Source organism: Lepidochelys olivacea (assembly GCF_965140295.1).
Source record: "Lepidochelys olivacea isolate rLepOli2 genome assembly, chromosome: 4".
Taxonomy (NCBI): domain Eukaryota; kingdom Metazoa; phylum Chordata; order Testudines; family Cheloniidae; genus Lepidochelys; species Lepidochelys olivacea.
This window is the reverse complement of record NC_140414.1, coordinates 144,052,953-144,068,728: the sequence shown is the minus strand read 5'-3', so window position 1 is coordinate 144,068,728 and position 15,776 is coordinate 144,052,953. Positions and strand designations below refer to the sequence as shown.

At 41.5% G+C, this 15,776-nt stretch overlaps 1 protein-coding gene across 6 annotated transcripts in view; it reads left to right on the top strand.

Moving 5' to 3' along the window:
* Window positions 1–14,549, top strand: part of ALMS1 (ALMS1 centrosome and basal body associated protein) — a 129,178-nt gene extending 114,629 nt beyond the window's left edge. For 2 of the 6 annotated variants that reach the window (XM_084626540.1, XM_084626539.1), the window contains exons 18-20: window positions 3,314–3,400; window positions 5,844–5,943; window positions 14,196–14,540. In XM_084626540.1, coding sequence (XP_084482666.1) covers window positions 3,314–3,400; window positions 5,844–5,943; window positions 14,196–14,240 — 232 coding nt within the window. In that variant the 3' untranslated portion in view covers window positions 14,241–14,540. Of the gene's footprint in view, window positions 1–3,313; window positions 3,401–5,843; window positions 5,944–14,195 lie in introns of all 6 variants that reach the window. The other 4 variants (XM_084626543.1, XM_084626541.1, XM_084626542.1 and 1 more) reach the window with 3 other exon arrangements.
* The last annotated feature ends 1,227 nt before the right edge of the window (window positions 14,550–15,776 follow it).

Below are 15,776 nucleotides of genomic sequence, written 5' to 3'. Positions count from 1 at the left end.
GGGATACCCCATCTCCCCAGTCTATAGAGCAATGATCGGGGCCTCTGTCCATACTTTTGCAGAACATTATGCGATCACTGAAGATTTGGCCGCTGACAGCATCTTCGACTCCACAGTACTCTCTGTAGTAAAAGACTCCACTCCAAAGTCCCAGCCTCCAGTGGTGGGTACTGCTCCAGAGTCACCTAAAGTGGAGCACCCATAAGGACACTACTCGAAGAAGAAGAAGAAGAGGAGGAAGTTACTCACCTTTTGCAGTAACTATGGTTCTTCGAGATGTGTGTCCCTGTGGGTGCTCCACAACCCGCCCTCCTCCCCTCTATTTCGGAGTTCTCTATAGGGCTCTGTGGTAGAGAAGGAAATGAGGGGGGTTCGCGCAAGGCAGACCATGAGGGAGGGAGAGCACATGCGTGGGCTCAGCGGGACACTGCTACCAAAAATCTCCGATTAGAGGTGCAGGGGCACACAGACACCTAAAGTGGAGCACCCATAGGGGGACACATCTCGAAGAACCATCGTTACTGCACAAGGTGAGTAACTTCCTCATCTAAAACTTTTACGGGTGTGGAATGTAGCAGATGTCTAACAGCACATACCGCTACATGATAATTTGGGACAAGTATTTATATAGGATATGAAATTGGGTAGATATTGCGGGGGAGTGCATAATATTTGGATAGTGAATTAAGAATACACAAATAAATGGTGAGATAGGGACAATAAGTGAAAGGTAGATATGAAAAATGTGATAACTTTCAGTTGGGTCTTGAAACGGTGTAGGAGGAAAGAGGTGAGAAAGGAAGGGAGGGGTATTATATCTACATGATAGTCTGTAAAATATTTAAAGTCTTTTGACATGAAAAGTGCTACAGAAGCATAAGATACTTAAAGAATCAAAACAGCAGCCACAGGGATATTGGAGTCAATGGGACTTAAACATATGGCTAATTACTTTGCTGAAGTGGGACTTTAGAGTGTAAGACTATATATAGGGCAAATATATGCCAGAAAGATTAGGTAATATACAAAATAAACCCTGTGATTTAATATAAAGGCTGGAGGAGAGTGAGCAAGATGATAAATTTGATTTCAGTGCTGTTTGGCATTTCAAAAATTGTTTTAAAGGCCATACATTGAAAGTTTATAGTAACTTTGAAAGTTGCCACTTGCCCCGGGAATGCAGATGCCAAAATCTTAAAATACTCGTTACTTTGGGGAAAACTCTAATCACAGGTCAGTAGTACTCCTTGATATGTGCCATTAACTGCAGCATCTTCATGAACTCAGAGTTCATATATATCTGAATTCATAGCATGTCTGCTGATTCACCCAAACTGGATCCAGTTGTGATATTTTTATTGCCATTTACTTGTTCATGCTGCACTTTTAACTTTTCTCTCAGTTGAAGTTGGAAAGTAATTTATTACTTTCACTGGCCTTTTAAAATCTGCCCATTTAATGAGCACAGTTTTTTGTGGGTCATTCCCATGAGGTGACTATTCTATTTCTCCTTACACCTTGTTAGAATTATAAATCATCTATGGAACAGGGTGCTGAATTTAGCTACAGTCGTGTATTCCCTACGTAAGTTAAATGTCTCCATGAATGGGTGAGCCAATGGCCTAATACCTGAACAGCAGATTACTTTCTAGTTAATGAGGCACCTCCAACCATCCTGGAAGGAGCCTTGGAGAGTAAGTGGGATGGTAGTCTGAGGGACTCCTGGTAGACCTTCCCACCCCCATCCAGTAGATCATTTGTAGGTCTGAAGAGGCTTTGATCCCCTTTCCAGTGGAGAACTTGTATGGCCTGAGGTAGAAACTTCAAAATGGAGTATGTGCTAATGTCTAATAGGGGATCATGGATGGTGATAACTCTCATGCCTTGAACTGATTGTTTTACATAGAAAAGCTGCCTCAGATGGAATACATGTTGTTACAGAATAGTAAGATGAATACGAAATCTAGGCAGTAGGTCTTAGTAGGCAAATGCTTCTGCTCCTCCTGAAAATACATGGCAGTTTTGTCTCTGGATGAATGTTTCAGTGTGCAGTGGGGAACTGAGCACATTGGCCAGAGGTAAGGCAGTTTTGCTGGCAAGTGCTCTGTAATCTCTTCATGCGGCTGAGCCATTGCACCTCAGCTCTGACTTGCAACACAGTCCTCTACAGTTTTGGACCCCTCATCAGCAAAGGCAGCTAGTTGTGCTGTTATAAACCAGATTGGGCCGTGGTTTTATGGGGTGGGATTTTCAAAAGTGTTCAGCATCAGCCTCATTCTACTTCCTCTGAAATCGTATGGAAGTCTTACCTTTGACTTCAGTGGAAGCAGGGTTTGGCCTGTGCTGAAAGCTTTTGAAAATCCCATCCATGATGATAGTACCTTTCTGTTGTACACCACTTTTGATTGGTAATTCTCAAAGCACGTCACAATATTTAATGTCTTTAATGTATTTATCCTCACAACAGCCCTGTGAAGTAGGTTGGTGCTATTATCCCCATTTTCTAGATGATGAACTGAGGCACAGAGAAGCTAACTGACTTGCCCAAGGTCACACAGGAAGTTGCATATCGTGGAAACTGCAGCAGGCTTTATATATACACAGAGAATATGAAACAATACCTATTCCCACCCCACTGTCCTGCTGGTAATAGCTTATCTAAAGTGATTTCCAGCACAAATCCAGGTTTTCTCACCCTCCACCCCCCCACACAAATTCACTCTCCAGCAGGACATTCCAGCAGGAGAGTGAATTTGTGGGGGGGGGTGGAGGGTGAGAAAACCTGGATTTGTGCTGGAAATCACTTTAGATAAGCTATTACCAGCAGGACAGTGGGGTGGGAATAGGTATTGTTTCATATTCTCTGTGTATATATAAAGCCTGCTGCAGTTTCCACGATATGCATCTGAGGAAGTGAGCTGTAGCTCACGAAAGCTTATGCTCTAATAAATTGGTTAGTCTCTAAGGTGCCACAAGTCCTCCTTTTCTTTTTGCGAATACAGACTAACACGGCTGCTACTCTGAAACAGGAAGTTGGTGTCAGAGTAGAGAATCAAACCCAGATCTCCCCAAGTAGTAGGCTAATGCCCTAACCACTTCAGGCCACCCTTCCTGATGAAGCGGATAAAGCATCCACCCAGAGAATGAAACCACCAGTAGCCTTTTCACTTATGAATGGATGCAATTCTATACTTGTGACTTCAGAGGTGAAAGGCCAGTGTATTAATCCAAGTACTGCCTAACTCCTTCAGTTTAAGTCTTAGTAGAAGTAAAATTAAGAATCCAAATGTTACTCATTTTGTCTTCTCTATAGAGGTAATGCTGCTAGTGAAGTTTTTAGAAATGTTGGGCGTCTGGGAGCAGCCACAAACAGAGTAGGAAAACAGGGACAAAAGAGAAGGTATGTCTGTGAGAAGGTAATAGCAAAGAGCTCTACATTAAGGGAACTGTTAATACTGTAGTGGCCGTGTTCTTATTTTTATAATGGAGTTTTCTTTAAGTACCCTATTTTAATTTGTATATGTCTACTCCCACAAGAATCAGCTTCATCGGGTATATCTACTCTAGAGTTTAACTCAGGTTAACTGATTACTAATTCAACATGTTAACTGACATGTTTGTACATGGTAGTCTGGACTCTCTACAAATGTGTGTGGTTTAATTGTAGTCTGAGCTTTAGGATATTGCATAGGAATCAGGTACAGCATTGGTCAAATTCATTCCCTGGGACCGTTGGGGGTGGAAGGGTAATTTAAAGTAGGGAGAGTCTGCTTTATCTAGTACCCTCCCATTTCTTTTCCTGCTAACTTCCCTCACTTCCATACCCTGTGATGTATTTTACAGGCCTGCTAAATGTCAAATTGGTGCAAGTTACACAACTTTGCCACTTGCCCCTGTTTTTTGACCATCTTATGTCCTTGCTGAAATTAGCACAGAGACTTCCATGGGAGATGCACCCACTTACTCTCAGCTACATTTGATCCTATTGTGACAAAGCTCTGTCCTTGCCTCTGTGGGTCCCATGTTTCCTGGCGGATTTTGCTAGCCTCAGAGGCTCACTGTGACCCTCCACATAACCCTTCTCTCTCTAGAGACAAGGGTCACAGTCTACTGAGCCATTTTCATCATAAGCCAGCGAGGGAGGTGAGGAGAAGTTATCTTTCCTTGCACAGTCTGTTTTCTCCCAGTCTCAGTGATTAATCAGGGGGCAAAGGTCAGGGGGGAGCCTGGGCCCACCCTCTACTCCAGGCTCCAGCCCAGGGACCATAATAGTATCAGCTATGGTAGCTGACCTTTTAGAAACATGACATGTACAATTCCCTGGGCTACTTCCCCCACAGCAGCCCTCACTTCCTCAAGCTCCACTTCACCCTTACCTCAGGGCCTCCTTCCTTGTGCCTGATATGGTGTGTACTACTCAGCCTCTCCAACAGTGCAACTTCCTCCCACAGCTCCTGACATGCACCCCCACCTGACTAACTGGGAGGCTTTTAACTAGTTTCAGGCAGCCCCTGATTGGCTTCAGGTGTCCCAATCAACCTAGCCTTCTCCCTGCCTTCTGGAAAGTTCTTAATTGGTCCCAGGTGTCTTACCTGACCTGGAGCAGCTGCCATTTCACTTATCCTAGTACCAGGGATTTGTTTAGCCTGGAGCTAATATATCTATCTCCCACTACTTTTCCATAGCCATCTGGCCTTGCCACGTCACACTGTGTATCCCTCATCCTCAAAACAGAATAAACTGAAGCCATTTCAAATGATTACCAGTTGAAGGAATAAATGTGTTTAAGAGAAAATCTGCTTCCAGTTCCCTCTGGCATTGTAGACCGTGATCTGATGAAATCTATTGCATAAAAGAGCAAAGCAATCAATCTCTTAAAAGAATATATTTTAGGTACAACATGGTGTGTGTAGGAAGTTTCTACTGTATTCACTCGATCTCGAATCTGTGAGAAAAGAAGCAAGGTACAGTTTCTCCTGTTTAAGTATTATACCAGGCTGACCATTCAGAATATGGTAGTGTCTCTGCTCCAATTATTTTTTTTATTATTGGAGGCATTCAGTCCTACGTGAACTTGGCAGCCATTTTCATGAAATTAGCAGTTTCCAGTCTTAAAGCAGACACAAGACTCAGAGCTTTGGGGAGTGTGGGCTGAGCACAGCTCCTGTGCCAACCCTAGGAAGAGGGTACAGAGTCTGTTGCCTTCTGTGCCTAGCCAGTGTGTAGAAGGGAGCCTAAGATCCTGATCACTGTACAGAACTGGCAACAGCAGCACTGTCCTTGCAGAGATCCTAGTCCTTATGCTTCCTGAGTTCAAGGCTTCCCATTATTCCTGGCTCCTGCCTGGGGGAGGCTCAAGAGGAGGAGAGGGCAAAATCTGGCCCTAGATCTTTGAATATCACAGATGATTCTGCCAAATTTGATCCATTTCAAGTGCTTTCTTGCCACAAAAATATCTACCATTTACAGATAAACTTGGTATTTGGAACCCAACGTGCCTATCCACTGGTGGCACCATTCTCTGCTGGTGATCCTGAAAATTGCACTTTTTGGAGAGTGCTGCTGTATCATTGACATTACTCCCAAAAATACTCTTTTAGGGGGTGATACTTCAATGAATGGCATTGTGGGATGTGGAAACTTCCAGTACCATGGCTAGCTGTGATTGTGTATTCCACGTTTGGCCTCCATGACACTAGCTACCCCAAAAGATAATCTTTCTCCGCTATATTTGGCCAGAAGCCTTTGAGAGAACGTTAGTGAAAAAAGCATCCTGCTTTTTATCTCCAAGGTCCTTTATTCCCAAGTAACTTTTTTTGTCTTTATTTTGTATTTACACTAAGAATCTATGAACAGCTGCCTGAGGTGCAGAAGAGGCGAGAGGAAGAGAAAAGAAAATCTGAATATACTTCATACCGACTGAAAGCACAACTTTACAAAACGGTAGGTGTTCTGTCTCACAAGCCGGCCTTCTACAGGTCATCAAGGAAAAAAGAATTCCAGGCAAACAAGTTAGACTAGGATATTCAAGATCTCTTACTTTGGGTCAAATTAATTTACTCTAGATTAAATCACTATAAAGTGAATGCAAAACTGGTTGAAAAACTATTTTTCAGAGTAATTATCAATGATTCATGGTCAAACTGGAACGTTATATCTAGTGGGGTCCTGCATGATTCTGTACTGTTCAATATTTTCATTAATGTCTTAGATAATGGAGTGGAGAGTATGCTTATAAAATCTGCAGATGACACCAAGCTGGGAGGGGTTGCAAGCACTTTGGAGGACAGGATTTGAATTCAAAATTACCTTGACAAATAGGAGAATTAGTCTGCAAACAACAAGATAAAATCCAGTAAAGACAAGTGCAAAGTACTACACTTAGAAAGGAAAAAATAAAATGTCCAGCTACAACTTGAGGAATAACTGACTAGACAGTAGTACTGCAGAAAAGGATCTGGAGGTTACAGTAGATCACAAATTGAATATGAGTCAACAATGTGATGCAGTTGCAAAAAAGACGGGGATATTAACAGGATGTTGTATGTAAGACACAGGAGGTAAGTAATTGTTTTGCTCTACTCAGCACTGGAGTACTGTTCTAGTTCTGGGAACCACATTTTAGGAAAGATGTGGATAAACTGGAGAGAGTTCAGAGGAAAGCAACAAAAATGATAGAAGGTTTAGAAAACCTGACATAAGAGGAAGGATTTTTTTAAAAAATAGAGCATATTTAGTCTAGAGAAGATTGAGGAGGGGGACCTGATAAGTCTTAAAATATGTTAAGGACAGTTATAAAGAAGGTGGTGATCAGTCGTTCTCCATGTAATCAGCTTAGTTTGCAGCAGGGAAGATTTAGGTCAGATATTAAGAAAAACTTCATAAGGATCGTTAAATACTGGGAAAGGTTACCAAGGGAGGTTGGGGAATCCCTGTCATTGTAGGTTTTTAAGGACGAGTTAAACATCTGTCAGGGATGATCTAGGTTTACTTGGTCCTGCCTCAGCATCAGGGGGATGGACTAGATGACTTCTCAAAGTCCCTTCCTAGCCCTACATTTCTATGATTCTATTATATTTATATATTTTCTACAGTATGCATCTCTGTGTGTGGATGCTGAACAGAATATATATACAACACTTAAACCAAGCTGCAGTGACCCAACTTAGCCTCACTTCAACAGACTAACCTCTACCCAATGTGCACACTCGATACATAAAAATGAAAAAGAAAATCTGTTGAAAAGGGAGGAAAAATGGTCCCAAATAAATAAATATGACTAGAAAGGCCTTGCCCCAATCCCTGAAGACAGAGCAGAGAGATTCTGGTGGGCATACTGAAAGTGTTCAATTGATGACGTCTTTGAGCTCTGGTGTTTAGCCCTGGTGTATATTATAAACACAAGAGCTTTCAGAATTCACAGTGGGATTTGCAAACCATGTTTGACAAGTTTAATAATGAATCACTGTCCTTGTTATAGCTTTGGTTGTATGATTTGGGAGGACTTTGAAAAAATGACTTGTTATCCCTCTGGAGACTGGACAGTAGATTCTTGAGTGTTCATTTAGCTGGCAGGTTGGCTAATGTTAATGTACTAAAGATTAATACTCAGAATTCCATATGCAGTTAAGTTGTGATTTAGAGGCAGCTATAATAAAAGATACATCATGCACAGTTCCATAGATACATCTATGTTAATGCACCTCCCTTTTATTCTGTGCAGCAGTCTTACCATTCCAATACCAGTGATCTTTCTCTTTAGCAGAGATTGGTGGTGGTTTTATGGAGTGGACCAATATGCTCTAGAGACTAATCTGAGTTCATTGTGACATGGTACATGGTAACTACATTGTATTCAGTGGAGAGAAGGTGTTTTTCTGGGTCATGGCATCTGGTGATCTATAACAAGGAGGTTGCAATTATATATAATGTACTGTGACATGATTTAAAAATATTTTGTACCACAGAAGTGCTCCATAAATTCTCTTAATAAACATATCTCTGAGACTGGCAATTTATCACTTTTATGATATCAGTGTTCTAGACATCCATATATGTAGTTCTTACATTGTGACTTAATAAAAAATAGAAATTACTGCTTGTGACCTTCATTGATGTCACAACACTGAAGTCCCAGGCTTTATCAAAACTGGCTCAGCTTCTCACTTCTGTTACACCCCCATCCCCGACCCTATAAATCAGTCTTCAGAGAACACTAGATTCAGGGAATAATCCACTGTATAATAGAGACAAAGTCGGTGAGGTAATAGCTTTCACTGGACCAACTTCTGTTAGTGAGAGAGAGAAGCTTTTGAGATTACATAGAGCTCCTCCTCAGATCTGGGAAATGTACCCAGTGTCGCAGATAAATAGAGGTGGAACAGATTGTTTAGCATAAGTAGTTAACACATATTTCAAGGGACCATTCAAGGTGAAGTGGCTTGTTAACACTTCTCCAATCATGGGTGGGCGGGGAGCTGAGGGAATGTTTAGTGGATTATAGATTGTTGTAATAAACGTTAAATCCAGTAAAAAGAACGAGGAGTACTTGTGGCACCTTAGAGACTAACAAATTTATCTGAGCATAAGCTTTCATGGACTAAAACCCACTTCATTGGATGCACGCAGTGGAAAATACAGTAGGAAGATGTGTATATATACACAGAGAACATGAAAAAATGGGTGTTGCCATACCCACTATAATGAGAGTGATCAATTAAGGTGAGCTATTATCAGCAGGAGAAGAAAAACTTTTTGTAGTGATAATCAGGATGGCCCATTTCCAACAGTTGACAAGAAGGTGTGCGTAACAGCAGGGGGGAAAAATAAGCATGGGGAAATAGTTTTACTTTGTGTAATGACCCATCCACTCGCAGACTTTATTCAAGCCTGATTTAATGGTGTCCAGTTTGCAAATTAATTCCAATTAAATCCAGTGTCTCTGTTCAGTCCATGATTTTTAGTGTCTAGTAAAGTTATGAATGTAACGTCCCAGGCTTGTCTTTTGAAGGTTTTGTGCTGGTTTTCTTTGAGGATGAGGACTGAGAGATCAGACGGTCTCCCACAGTATTCTTGCCAGCACGTTAAAGAAGTATGGGCTGGATGAATGGACTGTAAGGTGGATAGAAAGCTGGCTAGATCATCAGGCTCAGTGGGTAGTGATCAGTGGTTCCATGTCTAGTTGGCAGCTGGTATCAAGCAGAGTGCCCCAAGGGTTGGTCCTGGGGCAGGTTTTGTTCAATATCTTCATTACTGATCTGGAGGATGGTGTGGATTGCACCCTCTGCAAGTTTGCAGATGACACTAAACTGGGAGGAGTGGTAGATACGCTGGAGGGTACGGATAGGACACAGATGGACCTAGGCAAATTAGAGGATTGAGCCAAAAGAAATCTCATGAGGCTCAACAAGGACAAGTGCAGAGTTCTGCACTTAGGACGGAAGAATCCCATGCACCGCTACAGACTAGGGACAGAGTGGCTTGGCAGCAGTTCTGCAGAAAAGGACCTAGGGGTTAGAGTGGACGAGAAGCTGGATATGAGTCAACAGTGTGCCCTTGTTGCCAAGAAGGCTAACGGCATTTTGGGCTGTATAAGTAGGAGCATTGCCAGCATATTGAGGGACATGAACATTCCCCTCTGTTCGGCATTTGTGAGGCCTCATCTGGAGTACTGTGTCCAGTTTTGGGCCCCACACTACAAGAAGGATGTGGAAAAATTAGAAAGAGTCCAGCGGAGGGCAACAAAAAGGATTAGGGGGCTGGAACACATGACTTATGAGGAGAGGCTGAGGGAACTGGGATTGTTTAGTCTGTGGAAGAGAAGAATGAGGGGGGATTTGACAGCTGCTTTCAACTACCTGAAAGGGGGTTCCAAAGAAGATGGATCTAGACTGTTCTCAGTGGTAGCAGATGACAGAATAAGGAGTAATGGTCTCAAGTTGCAGTGGGGGAGGTTTAGGTTGGATATTAGGAAAAACGTTTTCACTAGGAGGGTGGTGAAGCACTGGAATGGGTTACCTTGGGAGGTGGTGGAATCTCCTTCCTTTGAGGTTCTTCAGGTCAGGCTTGACAAAGCCCTGGCTGGGATGATTTAACTGGGAATTGGTCCTGCTTCGAGCAGGGGGTTGGACTAGATGACCTTCTGGGGTCCCTTCCAACCCTGATATTCTATGATTGCTCTGTAAAAAGTGTTCACCCACAGGGGATATGGTATTTATCTTTTATCGTTTTTCTGTGAGAGTTCATGTGAGAGCGCAGTGATTGGTTTCACCCACTTAGTTATTATTGGGGCATTTAGTGCATTAGATGAAGTACACCACATGTTGTGATAGGCATATATAGGACCCACTGATCTTGAAAGGTGTGTTGTGGAGGGTGTTGATCACCATAGCAGGGGAGGTATGTCTGCAGGTTTTGCACCTGTTGTTTTAGCAGGGTCAGGTGCCACTTTGAGTTGATGTGTCCCCCGTCTGTGAGGAGCTTGCTTCTGATGATGATGTTGGGGCGTTGTCTGAAGGCAAGAAGAGTGGGTCCAGGAAAGATTTCTTTCAGGATGTGGTCCCAATCTGGGACCAACACTGTTACAGCAACGCTGCATATGCTGTTTAGTAAACAGTCCCTCTGGATATACACCTAAATTGCAAACTGGGCTCCTGTCTCCATACTTCCAACATGTTCCAAGTTTTGGTGTAATGGCCCATTGCATGCTGGGGCATCCCACCAAAGCAGGAGCTGGCCGGCCACAACAGAGATTAATGTCTAAAAAGAAGGTTATGGTTAAGGTTTGTTTATTTGTTTAAATGTGGTACCATTCTGAATGCCCTCTTAACCTGCCTGATGGATGCATGTTGTTTAAGTTACTGGAATTTGGTACTATCCTTTTGCTGGCTACCTTCAGAATATTTTACCAGTCTGAAAAGTGCTTCATAAAGAATATTTTGGATATGTTTCTTTGATTTTCTGTCTTAGGATGGTAAATACTGAACCATAATAATGATCCAAGTTTATATGACTACAACAAGATTCTGTATATAAATATTATTTGTATTAATGTCTTAAATGTACACCTTGCTGTGCAAATGGTAAATGGCCAAAAGCTTACACTCTGAAGGGCTAAAGTCAGGGCAGAACAGAATGCCACAATTCAAAGAGAGAGGGGTGTGGTTTTTATTAATGGTCATAGCCATTGCTGGATCTAAAGTACAGTTAAGTCTTACAATGTGAATGAACACTTTCTGGAGTTGACATTGAATTAGTATAGTTAGCAGAAGACATGAGAGAGAGAGATGAATGGTGCAAAGCAGGACATTTCAGACCTGCATGTGTCCTTGGTTCAGAGGAAGGGTGATTCATTGCAATAAATACAGTATATCTTTATTTTCTTCTGTGGCTGTACAGAATAACTGCAGACGGAATTGTTTAGCTTTTGTTGTTAACATGCTATTGATATAAGTTCATAATGTAAGGGGATTCGACCATACATAAAGAAACTAATTCCATGGAGTGGCTCTGGAAATGGCATAAACCATTAGGATTGCAAGACTCAGGTGATTTTTCATGTCCCCCTAATATGAAAGATGGATTAACTACTTTATGTATATGTGCATAAATTATATATCATGTATTTTGTTGTAGCCATGTTGGTCCCAGGATATGAGAGAGAAAAGGTAAATGAGGTAATATCTTTGACTGGACAAATATCCTGGGACCTTCCCAGCTCCTACAACACGTCAAACACTGATGGAAGATATTGAATTTTGCCATTTAAAATGGAAACTTCCCATTTGAAGAACGAAGCCAGACTGTACAGCCTGTGGCTGAGCAAGAATTTCCCTGCATTGCAGCTCTGAGCTGCTGTAGACTCTGTCAGAGCTGGGTTGTGGGCACAATAACTGGGAGCAGGGACCCTATCTGTTGTGTTCTCAATGCTGACTCCCTTCCCAGCCCAGAAAGCGTGGAGGAGTAAGCTCTCAGATTTGAATGCAGACAGGACACGTGCCAGACCTGCTGGGTCAGTAGGTTGGAACAAGGAGCATTGTGTGTGTAGAGGGAAACTAGAACTGGAGGCTGACACAGGGAGGAAGAGAAAATGGGAGTTGGGTTAGGTGAGACTGGGAGGGGCTGGGCAAGGAGACTGGAACTGGGGCAGAATTCCAGGTTGACTGTGTAACCTTAATTGGACCCTCTTGTGTGTATGAGTTATGATACAGTCTTTAATTACATGATCACTTACTATTTTTTTTCCCACGGGCCTCCTGTCTCATTCAGGGCACAGGATGGATGTTGCTCTGTTGGTGACTCAGAGCTGGGTAGCATAGGAAGAAAATCCCACAGGTGTTGGACAAATTAATTTGATTACATATTTTCCCTTTTAAAGATCTGAGCGTCCATGCATGCATTAAAAATCAGAAACAGTGAGCCAGTTTTTGAGATTAGATGTCACTTTAAGGGTGAGGAGGTGGTGCGGGAGGGAGGCTGTAAGTAAGATATTGGCCAGTAGGTGTCATTACACCAGCTGGAAAGGAAGAATGTTGTTTCCAGAGGCATATAGGCATATAATAGTCTTCTCAGAGCTGTGATTCCCACTTGCTGCTTTAGTGAATCTGTTCATCTGATTTTTGACCTTCTTGTTGCCTCCCACCAGCGACTTTTAAACAGTTTTTTTAATTGTTAAGGGAGAGGTTGTTAAAGTTCTTATTTTCCATCTTTGGGACCAGAGTTCAGTTCAGTCTGGAGCAACTTTCTGAGTCCAGAGTAGTCAACGTTTCTACAAAACTGCCAGTTAGAAAACAGCAAGGCATAACCACTGGCACCAGTGCCATGTACTGTGCAGCTGCACATGGCAAATGTAATTTGTTCCAGTCAGGGCTGTTCTTCAGTAGTTGTGCAAGTATCTTGAGATCGCAGGATGGAATAGGGCAGTATGTGTGCAGTATTGAGGGGCAGATTCCATACCGAGATGGATGATGATTGTTCTGTTGCTTACAAAGTTTTCCATTATACTGTAATGAATATACAGTATAATTATTATACTTTAATAAATTGGATCATTTGTTTGTGTGCATCTGCTTCCTCTGTTGTGCAGTAGATCAGATCTGCTAATGAGCATATCAGTTCTCTCTTTTAGTAGATTATATAGATAATCCTGTGTGTTTACACTGCACTTTACAAAGCAGAGTAAGACTTCTCCGTGCTTCAGAGATACCACAACCTGCTGACTGAATCAGCACAAAGGTGTGGTGCTTTTATATCTGAAGTTTGTTCACTTAATATCAGAGATCATAAACTGGGAGACACAAGGCCACTGGATGCTCAAAGAGAAGAGACTTAGTATCCAGAGAGAGATGTGGAAAGTGAGAGAGACTTGAACTTTCAGAAATAATAGAAGTTTTTCCACTAAAATGTGGGCAAGAAATTCTGTGCACTTCCTTGGGCAAAGGGTAAGAGTTGTCGAAACAGCCTCACAATAAGGGACAGCCTGTCACTGAATCAGAAAAGAATAATAATATAGAACAGATATTTAATAAAACCCCATCATCAGTGGAAAATCTGTTCGTACACACAATTACTTGATTTATTAACTGTCTTGTCTACTTGTCATGACAATACAATTACAGAAATTGAAAAAAGAGAGTTCTGTTCCCAAAGCCACATGTTTTGCCAGTGGTCCTGGTGTCTTTGTGTATGTGCAGCCACAAAGCATTGTTAGGCAAGAGGAGTAAGGGAGTTTTATCTTATTCAGTGATAGACAGCTAAGTCTCTGATCTAGCCTTCTGGAAGGCCGCCTGCTTAATTTTCTTTGTTTACTCAAAGGCAACTAAAACAGTGGAATAACAACTGTTGCTTTCATCACACAATAAGTTCATTATGTCAGTCAAAACAAGTTTGTGAGTTCATAATTGAAATATCAACCATTATTTGGAAGATGATAGTTGCACATTAATCCTCCATTTGCTTGTGCAATAACAATAGGCACTTGCTCCCTCTCTTGTTCTCTGTTTGTGCCATTCCACCAGTGGGAAGTGTGTCAACATTCTTGTCTCCTTATACCTCTATGGGGGAAAGCACAGTTGGTGCAAGATATATGTTAAGGGATTTATCGGTATTTACTTATTGGTGACAGTGTTTTGAACAGTTAAATGCTAGGTAGTAATAATACTAATTAATCTGTCATTTATCTTCATATTTCCCCACAGAAAATCACCAATCACATCTTAGGGAGAAAAGTACCTTGGAACTGATCGGAAAAACAATCTTCTGTTTCGATAAGGTGTATTGCATGTAGTGATTTTCATGCGTCTTTCCTATGTACATTAATTTATGACGTGAGAATAGAATACACAGTAAATATTCCAATGTGCAGAGTATGTTTGGTGCAATTCAGTAATGTCGTATTCTCTTCACATATTGAAAGTTTGGATGTATTTATAATTGAGGATCAGTGATTTTATGTGGATGGCAGGTTTTTAATTTTTAAAAAAATAAATTACTGGTTTCAGTAATGTTGTTACACCCTTCCCAGATTAATTTAGTTTTGTAGTATTTATAAATACTTAAGAATCAATGATCTCATGTGGACAACCGATTTTAAATATTTATTTTTAATAACTATTTTAACAATGATTTTTTAATTTTTATTTCATAGCTCACTGTTTGTAATTATTTTGTACTGCTGAAAAAATTAAATAGCTTCAGATTGATTTGCAGTAACTGTCACTTTACTGTAGTCCTTTTTCTAGGGTTTTGGTATGTATGGCATCCGCAAAAGTGAGTTAATTAAACAGCCATGAAAGGTTTCTATTGGGTAGGATAAGCCTGCAGACTGTAACTGATTTCATCTTTAAGGTGGGGCAATTTTAGCACTCTATGGAGTGGTTTAGATTTGTTCCTTCCATTAATAATGACTCTACAGTTGTACAATCCTGTTGTACTCACCAGTAGAGGCCAATGGAAAATGTTTTTCCATTTTGTTGGGAATTCACTGTTTCCATTCCCAAAGTGTTATCCCATTCCCAAACTATATCCAGAGAGAACAATAGTTTTAATTTTTTTGGCACTCAAACCTTGAAGGCCTAAAATGCCTCAACTCAAAAAAAGTCAAGGTTCCAGTTACAAATAAATGTTAACCAGTGTCGTCAGACGTCACCTGTGTGCTACTCTGTTCAATGTTGATAACAGTTGGCTGCGTGCATGTGTGCTGTCCCAGCTCTGCGCAGATCGCTGGCACAGCAGATCTTGAGCAAACCACCCAATGACCACAGACTCCAATAAGGTATGAAGGCACCCGGCCAGGTTTATTGCCAAACGAAACACAGTCTCTAGCTCCCTGGATCAGATGTCTACAGATCTGCTAGTACAGACAAAGACATCCACTCAGGGATGCATTCTTATACACAGGTACAAACAAGTTACACATCACTCCTGACACATCAAGTACAACCCCTCTGTGCTTTAGGGTGCTACCTCTCTCCTGGTACATGTTGGTTTGAACAAACAAGTCTATCCATCATGTTATCCTTTTGACCCTTTCTTTAGGATGGGTCAGCCTGTTCCTTATCTCTGTGGAATGTGTTCGTACCAGAATGTTCTGGTGCCATCCTGGCACCTATTCATCCTACTAGTACTTGATACCTTTTAACTATGTGTATACGTGCAATTAGCAGCCTTCTTCTTGCCAACTTCTGTGAGCAAGGCCTGCCTCTGGCTCAGCTTAACTTTGCTTTATGTTAACAAAGTCTTGACCATTACTTTAGCTCAGGCCTTAGGTCTCATACTGG